This window comes from Phyllostomus hastatus, unplaced genomic scaffold (genome assembly GCF_019186645.2).
Source record: "Phyllostomus hastatus isolate PE091 unplaced genomic scaffold, TTU_PhHast_1.1 phas_scaffold_555, whole genome shotgun sequence".
Classification (NCBI taxonomy): domain Eukaryota; kingdom Metazoa; phylum Chordata; class Mammalia; order Chiroptera; family Phyllostomidae; genus Phyllostomus; species Phyllostomus hastatus.
The window spans coordinates 256,840-282,589 of NW_025334036.1; the positions used below are offsets into that span (position 1 = coordinate 256,840).

The 25,750-nt window shown below is 66.0% G+C and overlaps 1 protein-coding gene across 2 annotated transcripts in view; it reads right to left on the reverse strand.

The window, feature by feature from the left end:
- Positions 1 to 2,521: 2,521 nt before the first annotated feature.
- Positions 2,522 to 25,750, reverse strand: part of TBC1D2B (TBC1 domain family member 2B) — a 30,410-nt gene continuing 7,181 nt past the window's right edge. For both annotated transcript variants that reach the window (XM_045824942.1, XM_045824941.1), the window contains exons 2-13: positions 19,092 to 19,245; positions 17,575 to 17,740; positions 15,712 to 15,872; positions 13,936 to 14,171; positions 13,003 to 13,398; positions 12,340 to 12,450; positions 11,143 to 11,336; positions 9,509 to 10,003; positions 8,633 to 8,750; positions 7,313 to 7,498; positions 5,922 to 6,043; positions 2,522 to 4,885 (exon numbers count right to left, since the gene is read on the reverse strand). In XM_045824942.1, the coding sequence (XP_045680898.1) occupies positions 4,690 to 4,885; positions 5,922 to 6,043; positions 7,313 to 7,498; positions 8,633 to 8,750; positions 9,509 to 10,003; positions 11,143 to 11,336; positions 12,340 to 12,450; positions 13,003 to 13,398; positions 13,936 to 14,171; positions 15,712 to 15,872; positions 17,575 to 17,740; positions 19,092 to 19,245 (2,535 nt within the window). In that variant the 3' untranslated portion in view covers positions 2,522 to 4,689. The remainder of the gene's footprint in view (positions 4,886 to 5,921; positions 6,044 to 7,312; positions 7,499 to 8,632; positions 8,751 to 9,508; positions 10,004 to 11,142; positions 11,337 to 12,339; positions 12,451 to 13,002; positions 13,399 to 13,935; positions 14,172 to 15,711; positions 15,873 to 17,574; positions 17,741 to 19,091; positions 19,246 to 25,750) is intronic.

Consider the following 25,750-nt stretch of genomic DNA (forward strand, 5'->3'; position numbering starts at 1 on the left):
TGCTTATCTTAAAGAGGATGCTTCTTTCTTAGCATCATAAAACCATCTAACTTTCATATTCACTTTCTCTAAATTTTGCTACTTCCATCAGTTTAAATAAGAAAAGAATGCATCCTGCCCTAATCAACTGTGATTATTAAAAAAAATAACCTAAGACATTTGAAACTATTAGGCACACCCCAGTTACAGCTCAGGTAGTGCCCTGGCATGTCATACCCATGGAGTGGAGTGGTATAGATCAACCACTAAGTCCATTTATTTATTTTCTTAAAGATCTTATGTAGAGAGAGGAAGGGAGGAGAAACAGAGGGAGAAAAACATCAGTGTGTGGTTGCCTCTCAGGTGGCTCCCATTGAGGAGCTGTCCCACAACCAAGGCATATGCCCTGACTCGGAATTGAACCTAGGACACTTTGGTTTCCAGGCCAGCGCTCAATCCACTGAGCTACACCACTCGGGGCTCAATTTGCCCATTTAAATGAAAAGACTTACAGCCCTAGTCTAGGGGACAGTTGTTGGGAATGTGGTATGCGGATACTCCATGGTTGTGGGTTTGATCCCTGGTCAGGACACATACAAGAATCAACTAATGAATGCACAAATAAGTGGGACAACAAATTGACCTTTCTCTGTTTCTCACACAACAACAAAGGAAGGAAGGAAGGAAGGAAGGAAGGAAGGAAGGAAGGAAGGAAGGAAGGAAGGAAGGAAGGAAGGAAGGAAGAGAGAGAGAGAGACACTTACAGTAATATTCAAGTATAGAGCCAAGAAGAGCTGAGGCAGCCTGAGCAGCGGGCACAACCCCCGGCAGCTGCACAGATGCTGGGCTCCGGGCTCCGGAGGCGACACCCCCAGCTGTGGAGCCAGGAGACTCGGTTGCGCCCGGCGGCCCCGACCTGCTATTTCTGCCTGCGGGTCTGGAAAGATTCCCGGCCTACCCCTCCTCGGGGCCGCTGTGCAGTGGAACCTCGGGTCTCGAACTGATTTTCTCCTGCACAGTTGTTGGAGAAGAGCTTCGTTCGAAAACCGAATCATTTCCCCCAGCTATCAGCATGAAAATGTTGTCGGGCAGAGAAGTGATGTTTTGTTCGACAAATGACACAGAATTTTTTTTCCTGTGAATAACTTGGGTCATGAACCGAATTGTTCACGTTCGGAACGGAACGGAGATTTCACTGTACAGACAACTCGTATTTGTCGCGGTCCTGCCGACTGCAATACCAACCGTGTCCACAAGGCGGCACCACTTACCCACTTTTCAAAAATACTGACTGCGGGCGGGGCTTGGGGGGGGGGGCGGCGGATAACCTGAGTGGCTGTCGAGTTTGCTGCAGGCCTTGATGGCTTCGCAGGAATCTAGGAAAGTAGTGGGTGATTTATGGGTGGGAGGGTCTTGAAAACTAGCTCAGCTGCATCTGCTCTGCCCTTTGTACTTAGCATTTCCTCCTCATTAATGCTCTCTATGTGGCTGTTTCCTTAAGGCGTCTCCGGAATGGCTCATTCCTGGAGGACCTGGCAATACAACCGGACCGAGAAAGACTGAACTCAGTTACCTGTGCGGGTTCTGTTAGGCTTGAGAGGGAAGCGGGAGACACCTAGCCCTCGTCCCTAAGACAGTGAGAGGTCCCTTTTGTCCCTGTGGTGTCGACTGCAATACCAACTGTGTCCACCAGGCGGCACCATTTACCTGCTTTTGAAAAGATCGTGAGTTGGAAATTGGACAAATGCCTTTTCAACTTTAAGGGCTTTAATGGATATCCAGGAGTCTCACATACTTGTGAGTAATTTATGGGGTTGGCGTCTCTGGAGAAAGTCCCCAGCTACTACAGCCCTGTGTCTTTGCACTTGCTGGTTTCCCCCCAGAATTTTTGCCACTCGGCTGTGAACAGTGAGTGTGGAATGGGTTTTTTTCCGAAGGACTGGGCAATGAGGCTGGGTCTGGGGAAACTGAACTCCGTTTTTCTGTGGATCCTGGAATTCCGAGAGTGAAGTAGATTCACTTGCTTCTAATCTGAGAATACCAAGAATACATAGATCTGTCCGTGTTCTGCCGTCCTCCACACCTCATGGCCCGGCTTTCTTGCTGTCCGTGTCTGTGGACATCGGGCCTACAATGTCAGCCCCAGCCTGGCTCCTGCCCCTGCCGTGGTGCTGGGGGAGCTCAGGAACCAGCAGCCTTGGCGCCTACAGCCCCGGGAGGAGACGGCTCACCGGGTCTAAGCCGCCTCGGACTGTCTGTGAATCCTCCCTGGAGCCCCCTGCCCCACACCGTGGGAACAGCTTTGGTCTCAGTCACTCTCCTGTGTTCCTTCAGGAGACCCGGGCACGGCAGGTCACAGGCAGTGGGAGGGTCGCCTGTCCTCGTGGCTGGGGGCTGCTCAGGCTCCCAGGCCCCTGCAGACGCCCCCATCCTGGCTGCCGCCCCCCACCTGCCACGAGGCTGGCTGGCAGGGCCCCCCAGGGCTGCCCCTGCTGACGGCCACCCTGGCCCTGCCCCCAAGTGACTGCAACTGTGCATCGTGTTGGAATGTCATACAAATTAGTTTATTTTACTTTCTAACAGGGCAAGTCCAAGGCTGACCTGGAAGGTGAGCGCGGACGCTGCTGTGACAGGAGAGCAGGAGTGAGGGGGCAGTGCCGCAGCCCGGCTCCCAGCCGCCGCACAGGGGGGCGGGGTGTCGGGGTGTCGGGGGCGACACAGACCCCGCGTCAGGCAGAGCCTGGGACGCTGTCTGCCCAGGACACTTCCCATGTCGGTGCAATGTGGTCGAGGCCACAGTCTCCTTGGGGACCATGGTCTTGGCTGCTGCGGGACGGCCGACAGCAGGACCCTAGGGCACGACCTGGGGCGACGGGGGGGCCGCACAGGAGCGAGGGTCCGTGGTGGCCCGGCGTGCAGAGCCACTTGGGACCTTCAGGGTCACATAAATACGCACGAGGGAGCCTTGCACACAGAAGAACTTGTTATACAAAATACAGGCATATGAACTTGAAAAACCTTGATAAAAATAGGCTATAAAAATATAAACTGTAGTGAAATATACAAAAGTATTCACGGATGTTCGACCCATAAAAAAGAAGGCCCAGCAACACAGAGTTGGCACCTCAGCACAAGGGTCCTGTGGGCCACGGCCCGCGCCCTGGGCGGCTGCGGAGGCTGCCCTGCCTGGTCCCAGCTGCCCCAGGAGGCAGGGTGGCTCGGGCAGTGGGGCCGGACTTTAGTGCCATCGGGGCCCCATGTGGACTCAGCGCCCCTGCCCACCCCTCCCCCACAGAGCTCTCACGCCCACCGCCGGGCCACGTGGCATCACCGCCGCCGCTGGCGCAAGGGCTGAAACCCGGGCCCCGAAGTCGCTTCAGGTGCTTCCAAGGTGCGTCTTTTCAGAGCCAAAGGGGCACCACAGGCCTGTTCCTAAGGCCGTGTTTCCGCCCCAGGACGGGAGGTCCAGGGGAGATGAACCTGGGAACCCAGGTCTGCAGGAAGCTGCGCCCCACGCCCACGGCACCCCCAGGCTGACAGCCCCGGGGGAGGGGGGAGCAGGGGCTGCAGCAGCTGGCTCCTGCAGCAGCAACTTCCTGCAGGAGCTGGAGCTGCAGCGCCGGCTCCCAGAGACCCCCAGGACGGAGACCCCACTGCTGACGACGGACGGGAGACAGAGGCTTGTTTCTGGCTGAACACAGAGACCAGCTCCCCCACACAGTGGGAATCCAACGAGGCAGCCCCCCCCCTTCCCCGAACGCGGAGGCTGACCGCCCCCGAATGGCTCGGGTTCGACTCTCAGCCTGAGCGTGTTCGGTGTCTGCCAGCCAGAGGCCGTCTCCCGTCTGCTCCGCGCAGGGTGAAGGGCTCCGTCCAAAACGGCGTCTTTCCTGTTCGAACAACAGCGCCCGCCACGCCGACGGCCCAGGATGGCGGCGCGGCACCCCCTTCCTTGTGCAAAGACTGGGGCTTCAGAGAGGCGGCTCTCGGGTCTCAGGGCCCCTGGAACCACGTGGTGGGTCCGGGGAAGGGGGGGCACTTCCCAGCACCGGGGCCCCAGCCGGGCGAGGACACAGCAGGTGCGCCGGTGGCGGCTGCTGCCGCCGAGGAAGCCACAGATGCCGCCCTGCGTCCCCCGTGACCGAGGCCACCCGGGGCGGGCCCGGCTGGCGGGACGCTGAGCCAGCCTCCCCGGGACCCCGTGCCGTCTGTCTGTGCTGGAGACACCCCGAGAGTCGTGGCCCCGACACGCGGAGAGCTTCCCGCGGGACCGCGTGTGGTGCCGGGGCCGGCAGGCCGGGGTGGTTTCTACGGCCGGTTCTGAACGGCGGCGTGCTTGCTTCTCCTAGGAGGTCGCTCCCCTCGCACTGACCGCAGGCCACGGGCAGCCACACTCCGGCCTGGGCGTCTGAGCGCCGGGCGTCCTCCGCAGCCGGCTGCCTGGACGCTGCCAGCGGCCCATGGGAAGAGGCGGCGGCCCACCTGGGGCCTCCTCAGGGCCCGGACCCCCACGGCCGACCGGTGCGAGTGGCTGCTGGGTCCCGGGACGGATGCATGGCAGGCAGGCGGGCGGCTGTGCACCGGCGCGAGCCGGCCGCCGGCCCAGAGGAGCGGAGGCCGCGGTGTGCCCTGGACGGCTGCCGGCAGACCCCCCAGACCCCGGTGGAGACGCTCTGTCTGCAGGTCACCCCCCGGCTGCAGGGCGGGCGCTCAGGTGTCCTCCTCCTCGTCGCTGACCAGCGCGCCCTTGTCGGGGCTGGCGTCCCGCTCGCGCAGGAAGTCCTCCCGGATGGCCTCCAGCTCCGTCAGCTCCAGCCGCACCTTCTCCAGGTGGTAGGCGCGCCGGTTGCGGATCTGGCGCAGGGGGAAGGGGTTCAGGTCCCCGAAGGCGATGCCGATCAGCTTCCTGGGGGGACACGGACGGAGCGTCAGCAGGGCGCAGGTCCCGCTGGGGGAGCGGGGACGGGGCCCCAACCCTCGGCCGCAGAGTCTGTGTGTTTGCAGCTCCACACCCGGGGGCCCGGTGCAGGGGGCGGTGGGGAGGCACCCACGGTCCTAACCGCCCCGGGAGACCCTCTGCAGCCGGCCTGGCGCGTTGATGCCCCGGGAACTCCTGACCCAGTGACCTCGCCTTCCTGAAGCCACAGGCTGGGGACGCCGACCCTGCGCCCCCAACAGGTGGCGCCAAAGGAGCAGCTGGCAGGCAGGTCCCGTCCCCCTCGGCCCAGAGCTGCACCAGACGGGGACGGGGACGGGGGGCGGGGGGGGGGTCTCTGGAACCACGACGCTCTCCGTCCCCGGGCGCCGCGGCGGGGAAGTCCGCCCAGTGCGCCTGCCGCCCGACCCCACCACGGGAGAGGGACGGACACTCTCGGGCCCCCGGGGCGCAGCATCCAGCTTTCACTGGGGAGGGCAGGCTCAGACAGAGGGCTCCTCCGCCTGCCCGACCGAGACCGCGGGCGCCCACGTGTCCTTGGCCCCCAGAGCTCCTCCAACATCGACTTCCCGAGAACAAGACGCTGCAGGCGAGCACCGCCTGGCGGTCGCACAGGCGCCGTCCTGGCCTCCCGGGCAGCAGCAGGCGCTCAGGACAGCGCCCGGCGGCCGGGCCGGGGCGGCCAGGGCGCGCACGGACCACAGGGAGGGCCGGGTGCAGCAGCCGGGAGGCGGGGGCGGGCCGGGCGGAAGGATCTGCGAGCACCGCGGCCGGGCCAGAGCGGCCGGGTCTCCCACTCTCTCCGGTCTGGCGCCCACCCCCCCCCCCCCGCCCCCGTGTGCTCGCTCCAGGCTGCCGCCCCTCCTGCGGACCCCTGGCCTCCCAGAGCAGCCGGTCCCGCCCCTCCCCGACAAGCCGTCTACCCCGGGGGGACGCAGACCCTCGGGAAGAAGCGGAGCCGCGGCAGCACCTGCGGGCCCGAGCTCGGCCCCGCCCCGGGACTCACCGGGCGTCGAGGACGGTGCGCGTGAAGTAGCGCAGGTACTTGAACACGGACATGGGGTCCTGCAGCTTCAGGAGCTCCTCCTCCTTGTACTTGAAGAGCGCGAGGGCGAAGCGGAAAATGACCTGTGGGGGGGGAGGGGCAGCGCGGGTGACCGCGGACGGAACCGGACACGGTTTCCACGCGGGGTCTCAGCCCCGACGGCTCCGCACCGCCACGCGGCAGCTTCTGCCTCGCCGCGAGGGCGGCTGCGCGTCACTGACTGGCGGGTGGAAACACGCATTTTCTACTGTTTTGTCGTGGGGACGCAGCGCCTGAGGCCGAGGGCCGGGCTCGTGGTCGCCCTGCAAGTCCAACGGGCCTGGCGGGGAGCTGCCCAGAGCACGCAGCGGCCGGGCCCTGGCTGACAGCTCCCCGCAGCACCCGCAGGCCGGGGTGCAGTGCTGCGCGGGCCCAGAGTGGGGGGCGCACACGCTGGCTCTGCTGGCGGGACCCCTCGTCCGTGAGGCCCTTGGCAGGGCGACTTGTCTGTGAGGACGCAGACAGGTCCACCCTGGACCCCGCACGTCCACTCCCGGGCCCACAGGAGCACGTGTGGGAGAGACCTCATCGGGGCCTGTTACGTGTATTTCTGGCTCATCTGTATACGGAGATACTGTGCAGTCAAAAACAAAACAAAAAACAAACAAACCCAGACCCATATGACCTGGTATAGAACTATCTCCAAGACAGTTTTTTAAAAAAGCCTGTATTTTAGCTCTGGCTGGTGTAGCTCAGTGGATTGAGTGCCTGTGAACCAAAGGGTTGCCGGTTCAATTCCCAGTCAGGGCACAGGCCTGGGTTGCAGGCCAGGTCCCCAGTGCTGGGGCGTGCGAGAGGCAACCCTCCCTCTATGTTTCTCTCCCTCTCTTTCTCCCTCCCTTCCCCTCTCTCTAAAAATAAATAAAATCTGGAAAAAAAAAAAGCCCACATTTGAGACACACACAAAAGACCCAGAGAGAAACACATGATGCACCGGGAAGCAAGACCAGGACACGGAAGGGAGAGAGCAGCTCCACGCCACACGCCTGCAGCGCCCACATCTCCGTCCTGCTGCCCCCCGCCCCCCCACAGTCTGAGTGCACCACTCGGTTCCCGCGGAACTGGGTCTTAAAGAGACGGCAGACGGTGTGGGAGGCCCTCGGGCACAAGGATCCGCAGTGGCCCGGGGCCGCCCCCGGCCGTGTGAACTGACCGCTGGCCCCGACAGGGCAGCACTACTGTCCATCTCGTTGGGGGCAGCGCAGCCCACGGGCCGGTGAAGCCCCCGACCCCCCCCCCCCCCAGGGAGCAAGGCTAGTGCGCCCGACGCGCTTCCGACGACAAGCCCGGGGCCGCCGCCGCTGCCGGCCCACCTTGGGTCCCTCGTACAGGAAGGAGTCCCAGATCTTGAAGAGGACGTCGCTGACGACGCTGTCCACGAAGACCACCAGGAACCAGTTGAAGGTGATGAGGGTGTAGTCCACCTGGTGCTGCTCCAGGTGCGAGTGCAGCCGCGGCAGCTTCTCGCTCATGAGGTCGCGGAACACGCGCTGGTCCACCTGCACAGGGCGGAGGCCGGAGGGCAGAGGGCGGAGGGCGGAGGGCAGAGGCGGGGCGACCCCGTCCTCGGCGTCCGGGTGACAGCCGCGCCCCTCGTGCCTGACCGTGGGGAGGCCGGGCGGCTGGCCGGGGGCTGCCTGCCAGGGGTACGGCGCTGGGTCCCGGCGGGAGTGTCCGACCCGCAGGGGTTTGCGAGCACAGCGCGGGCTGGCCGGCTGAGCGAGCGCACCGTGGGAGGGGCGCAGCCGGGCGCACTGCAGGCCTTCGGCTGAGGACCAGCTGGACCGGGCCTGCCCGCGGGGACGCGGAGGGCACTCGGCTGCCGAGAGCCCGCCCGCCCGGCTGTCCCCCGACACTGAAGCGTGTCAGCCTTAGGCGGGAGAACAGTGGATGGGGAGTAACTGAAAACGCTCGTTCTCTCTCCGGAGAGCCGCCGCCCTCACCGTGGGGCGGGCTGTCTCCTCAGAGGCCACGTGTTTGCAGCACGAAGGGATGCAGGTTCGATCTCAAACCCACAGCTAACGCAGGCCTCCCCGGGCCCGTGACAGCGTCAGCGACAACGTTGCTGAGCTCTGACCACACTGTCGGCGCTGAGCTCTCCGTGCGTCATCAGAATCCAACCTCAGACCCTCTCACAGAGGGGGGGCGGGGGGGGACACTGCAGCGGGGGGAGCCCGGCTGGCGCTGAGCCGCACAGCTCCCGGCAGGGAGGGCCCGGCGCCACGGCAGCGCTGCAAACCCCGGGGCCTCCCGGCCGGTCACCGCAGAGGTCCTTTCCCCCGGCGGGCGGGCGGCCACCCTGGCCACTGCAGCGGAGCAGCCAGGCAGCTGAGGGAGGCGGCCGGAGGCCAGGCCAGGACGGACCCCCGGGGCCGCAGCGCTCGGGAGACGCGGCGTGCAGGGAGAGAGCGCGGAGCTGTGACCGGGAAGAGCGGTCCCCCCGCGGCCTGGCCCTGGGCGAGCTCTCTCTGGCTGGTGGACACCACCCCGTCCCCTCGGCCGTCCCCTCGGCCCCGCCTCCTGGGCTCCACTGGGGCCGGCCACGGCCAAGCCTGCGTCCACGCCCCGCTCCAGCTGCCCGCCCGCTGCCGCGGCGCCGGAGGCCGGCAGGAGCGCGGTGGGGGCGGCCGTACCTGGGACCCCAGGAGCGTCTTTGTGTAGTAGTCCCGGGGCATGAAGACCTCCACGACGGTGACCAGGCACCAGAAGGCGTCCTCCTGTTCCAGGTACAGCAGGGCCACGGCCGCCAGCCTGCAAGCGCCGGGAGACGCGGTGAGCGCGCCGGCAGGGCCCGCGTCCACGCGGCCACGACTCCTCCCACGCTCGGGGCCGGCCCCTGCGCACGGCCGCACCCCCGCCCCCGCGCTCCGGGGGGCGCAGCCCGGGGGGGGCGAGGACAGGGCCTCCCAGCGGTCCACCAGCCGCTCGAGAGGGAGTTTTCAGGATCAGACTCCGCCGCGGCGGCTAATTCCTTGAGTTTGTGGCTCAATCCTCTTCTGCACGAAAACCCCAGGGCGGACGCCAGAGGCAGGCACAGGAGGTTTTGCTTAAAGAGGAGCTTCAGACCCACGGACGCCACGTGGGCAGCTCCGGGTTCGCGATGGGGACTTGGGTCGGGTCTGGCCGCCGACGCCGCCCCGGCGCGGCGCACGCCCCGTCTCTCCCACAGGGAGCCGCCAGGGGGCGCCGTGCCCGCCTTGTCCTCTGCCCGCGGCCCCACAGCCCGGCCGCCTGCCGTCCCCGCACAGACGGGGCTCCGCAGCGGCCGCCCCTCTCTCCCCGCCCGCCCCCCCCCGGCACCCACCGCCCCCCCAAATCAACACCCGCATCCTAGGGTGAGGATTCAAAAAAACCACGTGAAAACCAGCTGACCGCAGGCAGCTCCTCCTTTCCGCGAAAACACTGGGTTTTCTCAGCCAAGCACGAGGGGAGGGGCCAGCGGCCAGCGGCCAGCGGCCAGAGCCCAGCGGCCAGCGGCCGGCCGGCGGGGCGCCGGGACGGGCACGCACCTGTTGAGGCCCTGGCAGTAGCCGATGTCCGGGTTCCGCCAGGAGAAGGCCAGCAGCACGTTGCGCAGCTTCTGGATGCCCTCGGAGGTGGGGCAGGAGTAGTGCTTGTTGTTGGGCAGCGTGCGCAGCAGGTCCAGCTCGATCTGCTTGGAGGCCGGGTTCTGCTTCTCCAGCGCCTTCTGCAGCAGGGCCTGGAAGTAGCCGGGCGGCGCGCCGTCCTTGAACTTGCGCGTGTGCAGGTCGACGCACCACTTCCACACGGCGGAGCGGTGCCCGTGCGGGATGCCGGCGCGGATCAGGCCCTTCAGCTCGGGCGAGCGCGCCATCTCGCGGTTCACCGTGCTGGCGAAGTAGTTCTCCCACTTGACGCCGGTGGACACCTCCTGCGCCTCCGTGAGGTGCAGGCTCTTCAGGTCCAGCGCCCGCACCCTGGCCACCAGCTGCTCCTCCTCGTCGTCCTCCGGCACCGTCCTGAACCCGTAGATGTCGTACTCGCTGCGGAGAGGGGCGCGGGGAAGACGGGACGGTGGGGTCTCGGCGGCAGGACCGAGGGGAGAGCCCGGGAGGGAGCTCTGGCCGTTCCCCCCACAGTCGGGCCTTCCGACCCCGCGAGGAAGCCGAGTTCAGCCTGAGCAGCGTGAGAGCGGCTGGCTCTCTGCGTGGGAAAAAGTTACACGTAACTCCTTTTTTTTTTAACCCTCACCTGAGGGTATTCTTTCCGCTGCTTTTCACAGAGACAGAGGCATCACTGGTTGCCTCCTGCACTCGGCAGACCAGGGGTCGAACCTTCAACCTTTCAGTTACAGGGTGCCACGGCAACCGAGCGAGCCACACCGGCCAGCGAACATTACATTTCTCCTTGATATGACACAGTAAAGAAACTGATTCTGGCCCTGGCTGCTGTGGCTCAGTGGATTGAGCGCCAGCCTGCAAATCAAAGGGCCACCAGTTCGACTCCCAGTCAGGGCACCTGCCTGGGTTGCAGGCCAGGTCCCCACTAGGGGGCGCATGAGAGGCAACCATGCATTGATGTTTCTCTCCCTCTCTTTCTCCCTCCCTTCCCTTCTCTCTAAAAATAAGTAAATAAAATCTTTAAAACCAAAATCAACAAAATAATTCCAGATGGTTTAAAGCCCTGACGGTGAAAAAAGCCCTGAAGGTGAAGAGCACAGGAGACACAAGCAACCCCACAACACGGCCGACACACTTGGCTACGTGAATGTGTGTGTGTCACACATGTGCATGCACGGCTTTTACGGTGGAACAGCGGCAACGCTGTGAAAGGCGCAAAGACGAGGGAGAAAACCGTTCAGGAGCTGCCCGGGGGGGGGGGAAGGGCACTCGGCCTGCGGAGGTGTCGTGCCGTGGCAGGTGACAGGAGGGCCTCAGACTGGGGGGGTGGGTCATCCCGAGGGGTCGGGTGAGTCCAGCATCGCCAGGGAGCCCTCAGGGGCGGAAGCCGGCCACAGAGGCGGCTTGGAGCCCTGGCAGGCCCGGGCGAGGGAAGAAGGGGCCACCAGCTGTGGGACACAGGCTCGGGGGGCTGGGAGGGCCCTCCCACCCCGGACAGCCCGCAAAGGGACAGACACCTGGCCCCACGACCGCACCCCCTGGCAGCCGCTGCCGCGCGTTACCTGACGAGGTGAGGCTTGACGAAGGCGTGCTCCGGCTGCTCCGTGCCCTCCACCTGCAGCGCGTCCTCCAGGAGCTGGGCGATGACCTCGCGGGCGGGGCCCGGCTCCTCGGAGCACACGGGGGTCTTCACCTCCTGCAGCAGGATCAGGTACTTGCTCTCTATCTGGCACAGCTTGGCCTCCAGGCTCGAGTACTGCGGAGAGAGGGGCCGTCACCTCCGCCCGCCCGGGCGGCCGCAGGAAAGCCGGCCTCCCGCCCCATGGCCGCCCGGGCGGGGCAGGCCCCCCGAGTGCCGGGGAGGGAGCCGGAGACGCAGATCAGGGCCGAGGGGTGAGTGCAAGCCAGAGGCCGCCTGTGACGCCTGTGATGCCTGTGCTGGGGGACATTCCCTGCCGCGGGCTCGCTCCCCCCGCGGGGCCTGGTGCACAGGAGGTGCTGCTGCTGCTGCTCAGACGCCAACACCAGCACCGCTCTGGCCGGGGCAGAGGCGGCCGCAGAAGGCTGGCCACGTGCCCGCCAGGAAGGTCAGGGGGAGGGCATGTGGCAGCCGGGCAGCCTCTGCGAGCTACGTCGACACCTTCTGAGGACAAGGACCCGGGACTGGCCCCCCACCTGCCACCGCACCGGGCAGATCACACACAACCGCCCTGGGTGCGGGGGTTACACAGAACGAGGCTTGGGAGGTGGCTCTGGGGGTGACCTGGGGGGTGCAGCGTCCCGGAACGTCACAGGACGGTCCTTGCAGTGTGTGTGTGTGTGACGTCGCCACCCTCGGGGAAGCCGGCTGCAGCCCCAGCGGCGTCCGACCCTCCCAGTGACCCTGCCGGGGCCGCCCCCCCAGGGAGGCCGCATCCTCCTCACCGGCCCGTTGGCAGAGAACACGCAGACCCCCCCCCCGGCCCAACAGCACGAGTCCCAGATGCAGGCGCCCTGAACCTGCACACTCGGAATTCCACGTTTGCTTCTGTGAGCTCCCCTCCACGGGCGGGCGCCGCCGCCCCCCCGTGGGCAGTGCCCGTGGGCCCCACCGCAGACGGCGAGGCGGCAGCAGCCCCACTATAGCTGTCTTACGGAGATCGTGGCGTCCGAGACCGCCTCCCTGCCAGCCTGGGCGCTGAGCTGGGTTTCCAGCACGTTCTCCACGGCCCCCAAACCTCACCTGCCCCAGGTAGCAGGACACACCCACCCTGACCCACCTTGGCCAGGAGATCCCTCTCCCTCCTTTCCGCATTCCTCCGCAGCGCCGAGAGTTCCAGAATTTCCTTATTGAGGAACTTATTTTGGGTTTTGTACCCCTGTAGGTTATCCTGCCAGGAAAAAAACATGCACCGATTCACACTGGTTGAATGTTGATCTAATTATTCACACCACTGATATTTCACTGCCTCACCAAACAGCCCTGCTGAGCTTCAGCCAGTTCTGAGGAACTGAAAGCTGATTACCAGGCAGTTTCCAAGGAGCCTTTGGGGCCACCCTTGCCGGCGGCTGCGGGCAGGCAGGGCCCGCTGCTGTGTCGGGGCAGAGGGGGAAATGCATTTATTTCATGTGGTGATTTTCCTGAACTGGCCGCAGAGGGGCAAGATGCAGCCTCTGTGGGTTATGTGGGAGGGGGAAGCCCTAGGGTGTACAAACAGATATCTCAGCGGTGCTGGAAGCCAGCAAGGGGAGAGAGCTGAAACTGCCGGAGCAATGGCAACACCGCTGGGCTGCCTCCTATTCCCCGGGGAAGCTCCCCAGGAGACTAGCAACTTTGTGGCTGTAGCTCGTGGCGGCCGGCAGCCATGGACTGACATCCGCGGACACCGGGGAGGGGTCTGGGGCCTCCGGTCTCGGCAGGCAGAGCCCACGCCGGCCCTCACCTTCAGCCGGTCCAGCTCCAGCTGGTCCCGGCCGGCAGGGGCGGCGGTGGGAGAGGCGGGCGGCCAGGTGGGGGAGGCTGCGCCGTCCTCGCACTCGCTGAGCTGCCGCGACAGCTTCATGATGACCTCGTCCTTGGCCTGGATGGTCTCCATCAGCATGCCCAGCTTCTCGTTGAGCTCGCCCACCGCGCCCTTCAGCGTCCGCAGCTCCTGCCGCAGGCTCTCCTTCTCCAGGCCGCACTTCTCCAGCTGCCCGGCGAGGCCCAGGATCTGCTCGTCCTTCTGGTGCAGGAGCCCCAGCGTGTCCTGGGCGGCGCCGTCGCAGAGCCGGCTGCTGGCGAAGTACTTGTCGTACTGGGAGGACCGCACCGTCTGCTGCAGCAGCCGCACCAGCTCCTGCGGCGAGGGGAGGGTGGGGGGCGGGGGGCGGGGGGCGGGGCCGTGAGGGGGCCGCAGGGCACCAGCGCAGGAGCCTGAGCCAACGAGAACCGAGAACCGTTACTGGGAGCATTCTAACACCGAACTTCCTCTTGGAGGATCTCAGAAACGAAGAGGAAAACCCCTACTCCGCCAAGGCCACTGCCGGCGGGGGACAATCACAGGAAACAGGAAGTGATGGACACACACTCTGCAATCTGCGATGGTTCCGGGCGGGCGCCCGCCCGGGCCCGACGCCTGGAGCCCGGACATCGAGCCGCCGGCCCCCCAAGCGACGAAGGGGGTCGGGTCTCACGAGCTCGGGAGGAGACTGTCGTTTGACGAGATGCGGGAAGGCGTCTAGTCACTTCCTGGGCTCCGGCTTGAAGCTCAGTGCAGGGGAGAGTGGGGTGCGGACGACACCCCCCTCTGGCCACGCGAGGGGCCTGCGCTCCCCCGGGGCAAGGCCCCGACCCCACGACGTGGGAGGAGGGGGTGAGGCGCAGAGTGACTCACCTTCTGGCTGCACAGGTCCTTCTGCAGGCGTTCCAGCTCCTCCTGCTGGCTCTGCACCTGCAGCTGCACCGCGGAGGCCGGCCGGGCCCCGCTGCCGCCGCCGCCCGAGGTCCCCTCGGGGGCAGGGTCCCCGCTGCCGTGACGGCTTTTGTACGAGCCAATCATGTCTCTGAGGGGGCGCCTTCCTTTGTAGGGAGCGCGTCCAAAATCAAAGGGAAATCCCGAGACAGTGATCCCTACAGGGAAACAAAACTTGTTTGTCAAGAGCGGCCCAGTCCCCCCTGGGAAACCCCCACAGCACAGGCCGCCCCGCAGCGAGGCTCCTGCCCCCCACACCCCCCGGAGCTGCCTCTGCCCGCTCCGTGCCGGCAGCAGCCGCGCCTGAGTCAGACGCGCTCCCCCACGGGAGAGGCTTCCTTATGAGACTCCGCCCCGCGGCCACTTTAAAAGAACACGCTGTCGTCCTCCGATGGCCCAATCTCCGCCTTAAGACGGGTGAGAAGGGCCGAGCGCACGTGGGCGCCAACGAGGAACCGGCCACAGGACGGCACAGACGGTGGCTCTCCCAGGGTTCTCTGGGGGCACTGTCCTTTTGCGGGATCCATCAGTACTTCCCAACGCCCGCGGCTGACCCTCTGTGTGCACGCCACGGGCACTCTCAGGAGCGCGGAGGGTGGAGACCCAGGCTCTCGGTGCCCTCGGTGCCGTGGGAACACGGCGTCCCTGCCCCCGGACGGTCCCTGCAAGGACGCCCCGCCCAGGAGGCTGGGTGGCAGGCCCCCGGGCAGGGCTCAGACATCGAGGGACCCTTGACCTCTGTCTTTGTTAATAGCTCCTTAGTAAGAAAAGTAGCAAAACGATCCCCAAAATGTATGTAACAATTATAGATCCATGTTTTAAAGCACGACTACATTCTCTTCCTTTAAAAACTGGTACCTAAGCCCTGGCTGGTGTGGCTCAGTGGTTTGAGGGCGGGCCTGTGAACCAAAGGGTCGCTGGTTCGATTCCCACTCAGGGCACATGCCTGGGTTGCAGGCCAGGTCCCCAGTAGGGGGCGCATGAGAGGCAACCACACATGGATGTTTCTCCTCCTCTCTTTCTCCCTCCCTTCCCCATTTCTACAAATAAACTTAAAAACCTTGAACACCCAGGTGAACAGATTGGGCTGACCCCTCCCTGCTTTTCCAGGTGTGGCGCACGCCACCCACCCTCGCCCCTCGCCCCTCGCCCCTGAATGTGGGCCAGCCTCTGCTCTAGCAGCACGAGATACTCTTCAAGATGTACGGCACCTACTTTTAGGTACAATGACGAAGTTGTTTCGTGGTTATGATTTTTTTAAGGAGTCCCTGTCTCGTCTCGTAGAGACACACACTGAAATATCCACGGGCCCCGGGCTGACGCCAGAACCCCCTCGAGGACAAGCCGCTGGCGCGGGCCGCGGGGCGGGGCCTGCCGTCGGCTCCCTGCGCCTGTCACGTGTCTGTGAACGACCTGCTTTGGCCTTTCAGCCAGTATTTCTGTAAAGAGCACCGTGGACGTCACGACGCCTTGAAAAGTTTAGGAGCCCGCAAAGGGGCGGTCATTCATTTCCCGTGGCTCCTCTTTTCCGGGCCTTTAGGTTTCACCCCTCCCACCCAGAGAATGCACCCCTCCCCCACGGGGCCTTGTGCTTCTCCGAACAGGCACCTGCCGGAAGGGCCTCCAGGGCGCCCCTGGGGGCCGACGAAGGGTGGCCGCGCGGGGAAGGACCGGCACCGGGAGCCCCGCGCACCACACCTTTGCTGCCCTCGGGCGGCTGCTTCTTCCGCTCCTCCTGGGCCGCGGACTCCTCCAGGTCCCTGGGGCTCGGGTCCAGCAGCTCCCACTCCTCGTGCGTGTAAAACACGCTCTTCCGGCTCTCGTGCCCTCTTCCGGGGCGCAGAGACGACATGGAGTTTCTGTGGGGAACGAGGAAGTGTTATTGCGAAAACACAAGTGCACCTGTCAGGGGCTGGCCGCAGTGCGAAGATCTGTTAACATCGGACGCTGGCGAGGGCACTCTGCCCCGCGGCCGGGCGGGCACGGGCACACACCGCCGCCGCGGCTGCTGGTCCCGACACAGGCCAGGCCAGGCCAGGCCAGGGCGCCCACCTCAAGAGCCTGCGTTTCCAGGGCGAGGTCTCACACGTGTGTGCAAGAAGCCACAAGCCAGAACATTCGTTACAGCTTAGCACAGGAGTGCAACAAACTTCCATCAACAGGGAAACTGACAAACCACAGCACATTCACACAAAGGTTAGGCATCTTTCGAAATGAATGCATTCCTTCAACAGATACTTCCTGCGTGGCTACAGTGTTGCAGGCATTCAGGACGAGCCAGCGACATGATAAAAATGCCCGTCCCTGCCCAACGTCTTTTCTAGCTAACGCTGCACGTGTCATACGGATCAATATTTCTTAAATGGTGAGTAAAAAAGAAATTACAGAATGAGATACGCAACAGGGTACTGTGTTACATCGTCAGGGTAATACCATTAAGAGACATTTACAGATAGACACACAGGCAGTAAAACTGTTTTTAAAGCCTGCGCGTGAACGGTGACCACCACGCAGACGCTGGGCAGCTCTGAGAAGGGCAAGGAGGGAACCGGACCGCGGGGGGCGCGGGGGGACAGGGCCCGAGCTGCCTCCACGGTGCTCCCGCTGCCTCTCAGGTGCAGCAGAAACACGACAGCGTCGTCCGGCTGGCAGGGCTGCCCAGGTAGTCCCCGTGCTACACGGTCTACACGTGTGTGCGCGCGCTGGGAACATCGCAGTGGAACGTTCAGAAACTGGGTGGGGACGTCTGCTTCCCGGGGGGGGGGCGCGGAACCAGAGGGGCCGGACCCCCGGTCCCCGAGAAAACGGGAGGCTGGACGAAGCGAAGGGAACAGCGATTCCCGGGCTCACGGGACCCGGGCGGCGGCCTGAGGGGGAGGAGCGAGGGCAGCCCCGCCCCCAGCCTGGAGACGGTGTCCAGGCCTGGGGCAGGCCGGGGGCGCAGGGCGGCAGAGGAGAGCGGGACAGAGAGGGGGCGCGCCTCGGGGCTCCCCGAGTCCCCAGCGCGGGCCTGCAGGCTGTGAGAGAGAGAGCGCTCCGAGGCTGGGAGGGGACCCGCGGAGAGGAGCGCCGTGAGCAGTCCCCGAGGTGACCCGGGGGCGGGACCGGCGTCCAGCCCCCCCCCGCGGCAGCGGGCACACCCCTGAGCCGGGGGCACGGGGGGAGCGCTCCCACGCCGGGCGCTGACGCTGCCCCCCAAGGCCGCGCCCGCCCCACCTAACGAAGCTCAGACGGGAACGTCCAAGGCATCCAACTGCCTCTGAGAGATCGCAGCTCGTTCCAGAGCAAAGTCCACGGGAATTCACGGAGCACGAAGGAATCCAGCGCCTGGGAAGGTGCGCACTCACACGGCAGCTCATGCGGCAGAAGCAGCCCCGGGCGTGCAGGGAAGTGCAGTGAAAACGCCCCGGACCGCCACGGGGGGAGGAAGACCCGCGAGTGGGAGCGGCCGCGGCCGCGGCGGAGGGTGAAATTCGCGCACGGAACCACAGCCAACGCCTCCAGGAGCCCCCCTCCCCCCCCCCGCTCGGCGCCCCGGGCGGGTGGCGCCCCGACACTCACTTCAGCTCCGCGCCCCACTGCTTCAGGGAGAAGTTGATGGAGTTCGGGGCCCCGGGCGCCGGCTGGCTGGCGGCCTGCTCTCCCACCAGCTCCCCGGGGGCGGTCTCCACAGCGAGGACGTTCCTGGCTTTCTCGGCGGAGGCATCTGGGTGCGGGTGGAGCAGCTCTGAAAGACAGGCAGACAGAGGCCGGGCACCCGGTCAACGCCCCCCCGCCCACGCGGGACTCGGCGCCTCCCAGGAGACACTGACCCACACGCTGCGTGAGAACCGGGCCCAGACACCCAGCGGCGCGGCCTGGGGGGCGCAACCGAGCCTCGCCCCACAGCCTCCCCGCAGAGCGCCTGCGCCGGAGGGTTCTGCCGTTAGACCCGCTCCGTCCTCGAACTCCTCACTTGAGGGTGTGTTCACGCATTTTACGGCAGGTGCGGGGGAGAGAAGCATCGATCGGCTCCCTCCTGTGCACAGAGTGACCGGGAATCGAACCCGCAGCCTTCTGGCGTGAGGGGCGACGCTCCAATCGACCGGGCCACCGGCCAGCGCAGACCTCCCACACGCCCGCACTGCAGCCGGGAGCGAGCTGGGGGCACGGCTGTCGCGCTTCCAGGCGCTCGCAGGGCCACGCAGCGCGCTCCTCCGTCAGCCGCGGCCCCCACAGGACGTCCTGCGGGGCGGGGGGGCCCTCGCCTGCTCCCCCCGCGGCCTCCAGGGGCCCCGAGCCTCTGCCAAGAGCAGGGCTTCTTTTCGTCAAACGCGCGAGGACAGCGGCTTTTAAAAAGCTCAGCCGACAGTCACAAATCTCGGGCCCGAACATGGAGGCTGCAGCTGGGGAACGGGGCCCCCGCCCCCCGGCGCGCATGTGCCGTGCGGGGGAGGTCACCGTGGCAACGCCCCGACAGGCCCCCCCCCCTGCCCCGGAGGACGACCGGGGGGCGTGTGGCGCGGCCAGCGACCCCCACGCGCCGGGGGCGACCCCGCCGACACGGTCTCGACTGGTGAGATGAGGCCGGCGGGACACTCGGGGTCTGGGGGGGAGAGGACACCCGGGAGCCGGAGGGGCCACTTGTGTCCCGGACGAGCCGGGTGCCCACAGGCCCGGGCACGTGGCCGGGGCTCCCGAGACTCGGGGACGTGCACAGACCCGGAGGGACGTGGGCGGCTGGTGGTTGACAGAGAAACGCTTCCTAGGACACGTCGCCGGTCGCCGGTCACCGGTCACGGAGGGCTCCGGGGGCTCCGGGGGCTCCAGGGGCAAACCCGCCCAGCTCTGCGCGGCCTCCAGCGAGGGCGGAGGGCGGAGGGCGGAGGGCGGAGGGCGGAGGGCAAGCCTGGCCTGGCAGCCACGAGGCCATCGCTGGAGGCCGGGACCCACGTCCGGACGCGGAGGGAGGGCGGGGAGCTGCCCGTTCACGGGGCCGTCGCCGCGTGTTCGAGTTCGCTCTGCGCTCCCCCGCTAGGCCCGGCCACCGCGGCCCGGCCCCCCCCGTGTAGGGACACGGCCCCCCGGGGCTGACTCACCCGAGCTGTCCCGGGCCACCAAGCCCTTGGAGGAGTCCCCCGGGGTCGGGGAGGCCCGGCTGGCGCGCTTCGCCCCGTCCAGGCTGTTGCAGTACTCCCACCTCTTCTGCTGCAGCTCCTGCAGCCAGTGCGTCATGAGCTGGCGATTGGGCGCCTGGACAGCGGGGGGGAGGGGAGAAGTGTCGTGTCACGGCCACCCAGGACTCGCAGGCTTCGCGAGGTCAGGCTGAGCTCCTCGCCACCCGAACCGGTCGGCGGGTTTTCAGCTGCAAGATTAGGGGCTTCTGCTCACAAGCTGTTCGGGCAAACAGCGACTCGGACGTGAAGAGTGTCCCCCCGCAATAAGAAGCCCCTCTGAATTCCAGAGTCACGGCGCGACACACACGACCTTTTCCTCGGGAGGTTGCAGGGAGGCTGGAGGGGGCGCCGCCCCCTCGCTCTGAGCGCCGGTTCGCTCTTCCTCGCCAGATCCCGGCCCCGGGGGCGGGGGGAGGGCGGTGTGTGTCCGGGTGGGGCCCCGACCCCGGGAGCAGACCACCACCAGGGCCTGCCCAGACCCTCGCCTCCCCCACGCTCGGCCCCGCCGCGCTGCCCGCACCCCGCCGCGTCCCTCCGGGCTCCGAACACCCGGCCGGCCCCTCACTGCCCCACCCCCGCCAGCCGCCTCCTGCAACGCAGGCCCCGCGAAAAATCGGCTTGGTAGGAGGAAACCTCCCCCGTGGACACCTCTGAGCAATACATCTAAATGGGGAACAATTAGTAACCTGTTAATCATCCCTCACTAGCTTCCCGGGGCAAAAAGAAAAAAAAAAAAAACCCTCTCAGGTCACATGTTTTCAGTGGCTGCGTATTATTCATGCCACAGAAACCTGGTCCGCAAGCCGGCAAAACACCTCGGGACAGTGATTAACGGCTTCCTTTCGTTTTTAAAAAAACCCGGAGACCGCCGAGAGCATCTGACTGCCACCCCAGCAGCTGCCGGCGTCGCCGCGGGGCGCACGTGGCTGGGGCGTGTGCGGGTGGGGTGGGGGGGGGCAGGCTGCAGCCAGCGGCGTGGGGGCGGAGCTCGCGAGGCCCCGCCCACCGCCAGGGCCCCGCCCACCTCCAGGGCCCCGCCCCCCACTCGGTGCCTTTCCCTCCCACGGACACTGGCGGGTCCCCCGCAGACGCAGAGCCAGCGGCCAGCCTCGCTTCCACGCGCGCAGCCCGGCACCCGCAGGGGCCTGCTGAGCGAGCGCGTGGGACGCGGCGGGGACCGCGTGGCGACGACGTGGTCTGGACTCCGACACGACGCGGCCGCTAAGACTCGCCCCAGCTGCGCACCGCGGGCACCGGCCGGGGGCGCGGCTGACACTGAGCGGCCCCGGTGATGGGTGCTGGACCGGGTCAGACGACCAACAGGCTCCACGGGGAGGGTCGCGGTGCGGGGGAAGCCCAGAGGGAGAGGAAGGGCCACCACGTGGGGGTCCTGGGGTGTGGGGCGGCCGAGAGGACCCCCTTCCGTAGGCCTCATGACTCCAGACACGCCCCACTGCAGCGCGGCACCCCGTGTCCCCGCCCCCCCCACCCACGCGGCTCAGGTCCGCGGAGACGCCGGCTTTCCCGCGGGGCCACAGAGGCGGGAGCCGGCTGGGCCGTGAAAGCAGGGGCAGCGCAGGGGCGGGCAGGACCTCGGACCGTCTGGGAGCCCGCGCGTGCCCTGGGCCAGCGGCACCGGCTGGTGACAGCGGACCCAGCCTGCGGGCTCCCTCCACCCGCCCAGCGGGGGGTCCCAGCGCCGTGCGGCCCAGGGCAGCTTCCCCGGGCAGCAGGGCCGTCCCTGTGGCCTGCGGTCGGTCCCCGAAGGCGGCTGCGCTGCGGTTCTCGGTGCCCAGCGCAGGCGGCGCCCCGAACCCCGCTGGGCGAGCCCTCGCAGGGCCTGGCCGCCCTCCCCTCACGCTCAGCTGCTCACACAGTTAAAACGCCGGTGCCACAACCGCCACCAGCCCCCACACCGCAGGCCCCAGGGGGAGCGCTTCGGGGGTCCCCTGCGCAGCTGCAGGAAGGCGAGGGGCTGGGTGGGCACTTGGGAGCCGCCCTGCGAGGTGCCCGCTGCGAGGAGGACAACCGGGCCCCCTCGGGCAGCCGGAGTGGGCTCAGCCCCTGGCAGCTGGCTGAGGGTCAGGTGGCGCCCCAGCTGCTCCCGCAGCCTCTCCTGGGGAGACAGGCCCGGCCACCTGTCCCTCCTGAGACCCCAGGGGCTCCTCCCCACCAGCCCCACCCCCTCCGCGCCGCTCAGGGAAGTCCCGAAATGAAGTCATTTGATCACAAGCTCATTCTCCGCCACACGCGCTGACCGGGCCGGGCAGTGCCAGGGGAGGGACCGGAGCCCACGCAGGGGCCAGGCCGGGGCCTCAGCCTCAGCGTCACTGCACGACTGCCCAGCTCTCCCCGCCCCCCGGGGCTGGGACAATGCTCATCTCCTGTGACCCACAGCCGTGTGGCCGGGACCCTCTCTGGACTAATGCGAAAGAAGGAAAACGGAAAACACCATGTACACAATCCACTCAGCAAACAGTCACTGAGGGCCTACCCCGGGCCAGCGAGGGGTCAGCCCTGGGGGCACGGAGCTGGGTGACACTCTGAGGCCCCCCCGCCCCGGGAGCAGACGGTGCCCTCGAGGCCAGCAGACCGCGAGAGACACGCTCCCAAGGACAGGCAACACGTACAGGCCCGGGCACACGCTTGAGAAGTCCTCCCACGTCACAGAATCATAACAGCATCCGGCCAGAATTCTAGAAAGCCTTTTCTTCAGAGGGTGGCAAAGGGATCATGACATTCATTCACAGTTCAGCCTCCGAGAATCCCGAAAAGACACGTCAGGTTCAAAGCCCGGCTGTGCCCAGCAAACAGGTCGGCGTGCCCTAGAGAAACAGCAGCTACGGCAGCACGGTGCCACCCGAGACCCAGACACACGGGGAAGCACGCAAAACACGCGTGTGCGGCGTATTTCAGGTCAAGTCGGTGCAAAGAGCACTCATCACTAAACGGTGGGACGAGCAGAGCTGGCTAAAAACATGGAAAGAAATGAGGGCGTCATGAACTGCGACCCAGGTAGTGAGACAACTCCGTGTGACACCGAGGACGGGCTGGGCGCCCGCACCCCCCGCGTGTGCGCGAGCTCCTCCGGCCTCCTCCGGGCTCCGCCGGGGGTGCAGCCGGGCCCGGGCGCCGTGTGTGTCCAGGCGAAGAGGGAGAAGCGCCCGTTCAGGACAGAACGCGCCCTCTCAGCGTTTCCACGGGAATCAGAAGTTCCCCCACGGTTTCTCTCCAAGAGTGAAACCTCGGTGACCCCAGCCACGCCCACGTCCGACTGAGACCCCGGCCAGGGCGCTGGCTCCGCGGGCCGGGACGCCTCCCATGCGTCAGAGGCTGGCTCTCTGCACCTCGGGGTCCGGGGGGTGGGGGGGGGCACCCAGAACGCCCCCCCAAGCCGTTAAGTGCACACTGCTGCTCTGAGGACCCCCTGACGGCGGGCTGTGGGGGCAGGAACGAGCCCGCACCCGGAGAGGAGACAGTGGGGTCTGGCACGGCAGAGCCGCCAGGCCTCCGGTCCGCAGAGCCCCCACCACGGGCAGGCTCCCTGGTATGTGCTCCCGGCCTGCGTCTCCGCAGCAGCGACCCCACTGGCACGGCGACCTCTGACCCCACACCCCAAACCCTCCCCTTCGATCCTGCCGATCCTGCCGTCAGTCCTCTGTGCCCCCTGCCGGCACCTCTCCGGTGGCCCCCGCCGCCCTGTGCGTCCCACGGGACTGGAGCCTCTCGCCCGCGCAGCGGCCTGGGGACGCCGGCCTCCACGACCCGCCCCGGCTGCGCCGGCGCCCCTGCACACCCCCGCGCGCTCCTGGAGGCCCAGGTCGAAGGTCCCACCTACGGGCCATCGATGTCCCTACAGAACCGCTCCCTCAGCCCTCCAAACGCCCCGTGTGATGACACAGCATCTCAGCCCCCGCCTCAGGCGTGACCTCTGGACGCCGCCCCAAAGGTCAGGGCCAGCAGGGGCCACTGAGAGGGGAGGCAAGTGACCGTCCAGATGGGGAAGTCGCCACCGGAGGGGGGGTGGAGGGAGGCAGTGTGCCCAGGGGCAGCTCGGAACGGGGCGGCGGCAGGGGGACTGCTGCTTCTGGCACCCACGGAGGGATGTCTGGGTTCCGGGCCGGGTCTCAGGCAGTCCCCTCACGCGCAGTGACAGGCACGAGAACGCTGGAAGCAGCTCGAGAGAACAGAACGAAGCTCAGACGAAAAAACAGGCCGTGGGGCCCGTGCAGGGCGCTCAGCTGGTTGGCGCAGCGTCCCGACACCCCAAGACCAGGGGTTCGATCCCCCGTCCGGGCACCCACGAGAACCAGGGAAGGGAGCCACAGACGAGGGAACAACAAATCGATGTGTTTCTCTGACTCTCTCACATCAAGTAATACAGATTTTTAAATTAAAAAAAAATAGACTATCACCCAAACTGATAAATCATTGTAGGTTCCAAAGCTCCTCCTGAGTGTTTCAAAATCACGAGCCTGGAAACAACCCCAAGGGGCCTGGCCCGGCACCAGCAACGAACATGTGACTTTCCCTGGGCGGGTTTTGAAATCTCGTGTGTCAGCCCAGCGACCGGCGCAGGGAGGGGAAGTGGCCCCGGCTCCCCTCCCGGCCGCATGGGGCCCCCCGTCCCTCCCGAGCACCGACAAACCCTTCTTCTCCCTCTGTTTGAGTTGCCATCTTCAGGTCAACATACTCGTGGCTTTTACGAAAACAACTACATGAATTCTGAACAAAATCCCTGGGAGACCGAGCAGGAAGCCAGACCGTACGGTGGGGGTGGGGGGACGTCCTCGCGCTCACCGCCCTGGGAGGGGAGGTGCAGGGAGGGCCCAGAGGCTGCGCCCGCCGCCCCTAACGGCCAGCGCCCTCTTCTGAAGACCAAACGCCGCGAGAGGAAAGCTGTTTTGTGGACCCGTCCTCCGCGAACACTTTCGTTAGCTTTAACGATGTAGCCGAGATGATGAGCGGCTGGGGAGGGGGGGGCAGACTCGTGGGCCCACAGACAGGACGGACACCAGCCCCCCCCAGGAGACGGGCAACAAGGACACCAGGGAGGGGCCCGGCCTTGGCGAGGCCACCTGGGCAACCGGCTTCACCCCGACCTGGTGGAGGACGAGGCCGCTCCCGGGCCTGTCCGCACCCCTGCCGGTTCGGAAGGGAGGGAGCAAGCGCGTGGCCTCGAAGTGACCGCAGGCCGAGTTCCCACGGCGCTGGCACAGCCGGCGGGAGCCGGGGTTTATGAGCTCAGGGCAGGAAAACGCCGGGCACCGCAGCCTGCAGTGGTGTCCACACCCCACGCGCCACTGCGCCACTTTGGCTTTGTGTTAGCCTAAAAGTGGAACCCGTGAGCCCCGGCCGCGTGGCTCATTTGATCAGAGCGTCGTGCCGATACTCCAAGGTCGCGGGTTCGATCCCCAGTCAGGGCACATACAAGAATTAACCGATGTGTGCGTAAATAAGTGGAACAACAAATTGATGTTTCTCTCTCTCTCTCTCAAATCACTAAAAAAATTTAAAAAGTAGGACACACAAACGACTGACCTGCAAGGAGGTCTTAGACGCTGGTTTGGGAGGGGCAGACTCTGAGGCTCCGCCCGGCAGAGGTTGGGGGGCCGGGGAGCTTGGTCCCAGGTACCTGCCCGGCCCAAGGGTGAATTTACAGGACAGCCCGGGAAGCACGCAGGCTCCTAACAGTCGTGTAAGGCAGAAGTGGTGTCTCAAGACAGTGCCAGGTGAATAGGTGAATGAAATCTTAGGGGGGAAAAAAACAACCCTGGCTGGAGTGGCTCAATGGGTTGGGTATCGTTCTGCAAGGCACAAGGTCGCCGGTTCGATCCCCAGTCAGGGCACATGCCAGAGGCAGGTGATCGATGCTTCTCTCCCTGTCTTTCTCCTTCCCTTCCCCTCTCTCTAAAATAAGCACAATCTTTTGAAAGGAAGTGTCAGGTGGTTCTCCTGCATCCCTCTGTCATTCATCCACTCCGGGGGCAAGCTGGGGGCTGTGAAAACCTGCTGGCTCTGTAGGGGGGCAACCACAAAACCCTCCCCACCAGGGAGGCCAGGGCCCCCAGGAGCTCCCTCGGAAAGGCCCAGGGGACGATGCCAGTGTGCAGGGGGGGGCAGCTGTGACGAGTGACTGCCCGGGGACAGAAACCTCAGGGCCCCCGGGGAGTCATGGGGAGTGCGTATCAGGCCCCAAAGCCGTGCTCTGCAGCGAGAGGCTCGAAATGCAAAGAGGATGCACAGATGAAAACCACAGAGTGCCCCTGAGGACCAGGGCCCGGCCGCCGGTGCTTCCCCGATGCCACCCAGTTCTCTTCCACCCTCTCCCTCACAGCCACAGAGAGCTGTCTCTCACAGGGGACGGCACAGAGGCCCGCGGCCGCGGCGGGCTCAGGGGGACGGGCAGAAACGCGCTCCTGAGCCCCGGCCTGGCCTCCCACCTGGACCAGAACCTGCAGGGATCCCTGGGGGCCTCATGCTCACGCGGGTGCGAGAAGCCCCCTTCTGGGGGAGGTGGAGCCGGGCCGCACGCTGCCCCGGGAGCGAACACGGGGGCGCCGTGCACGGGGTGGCGCTCG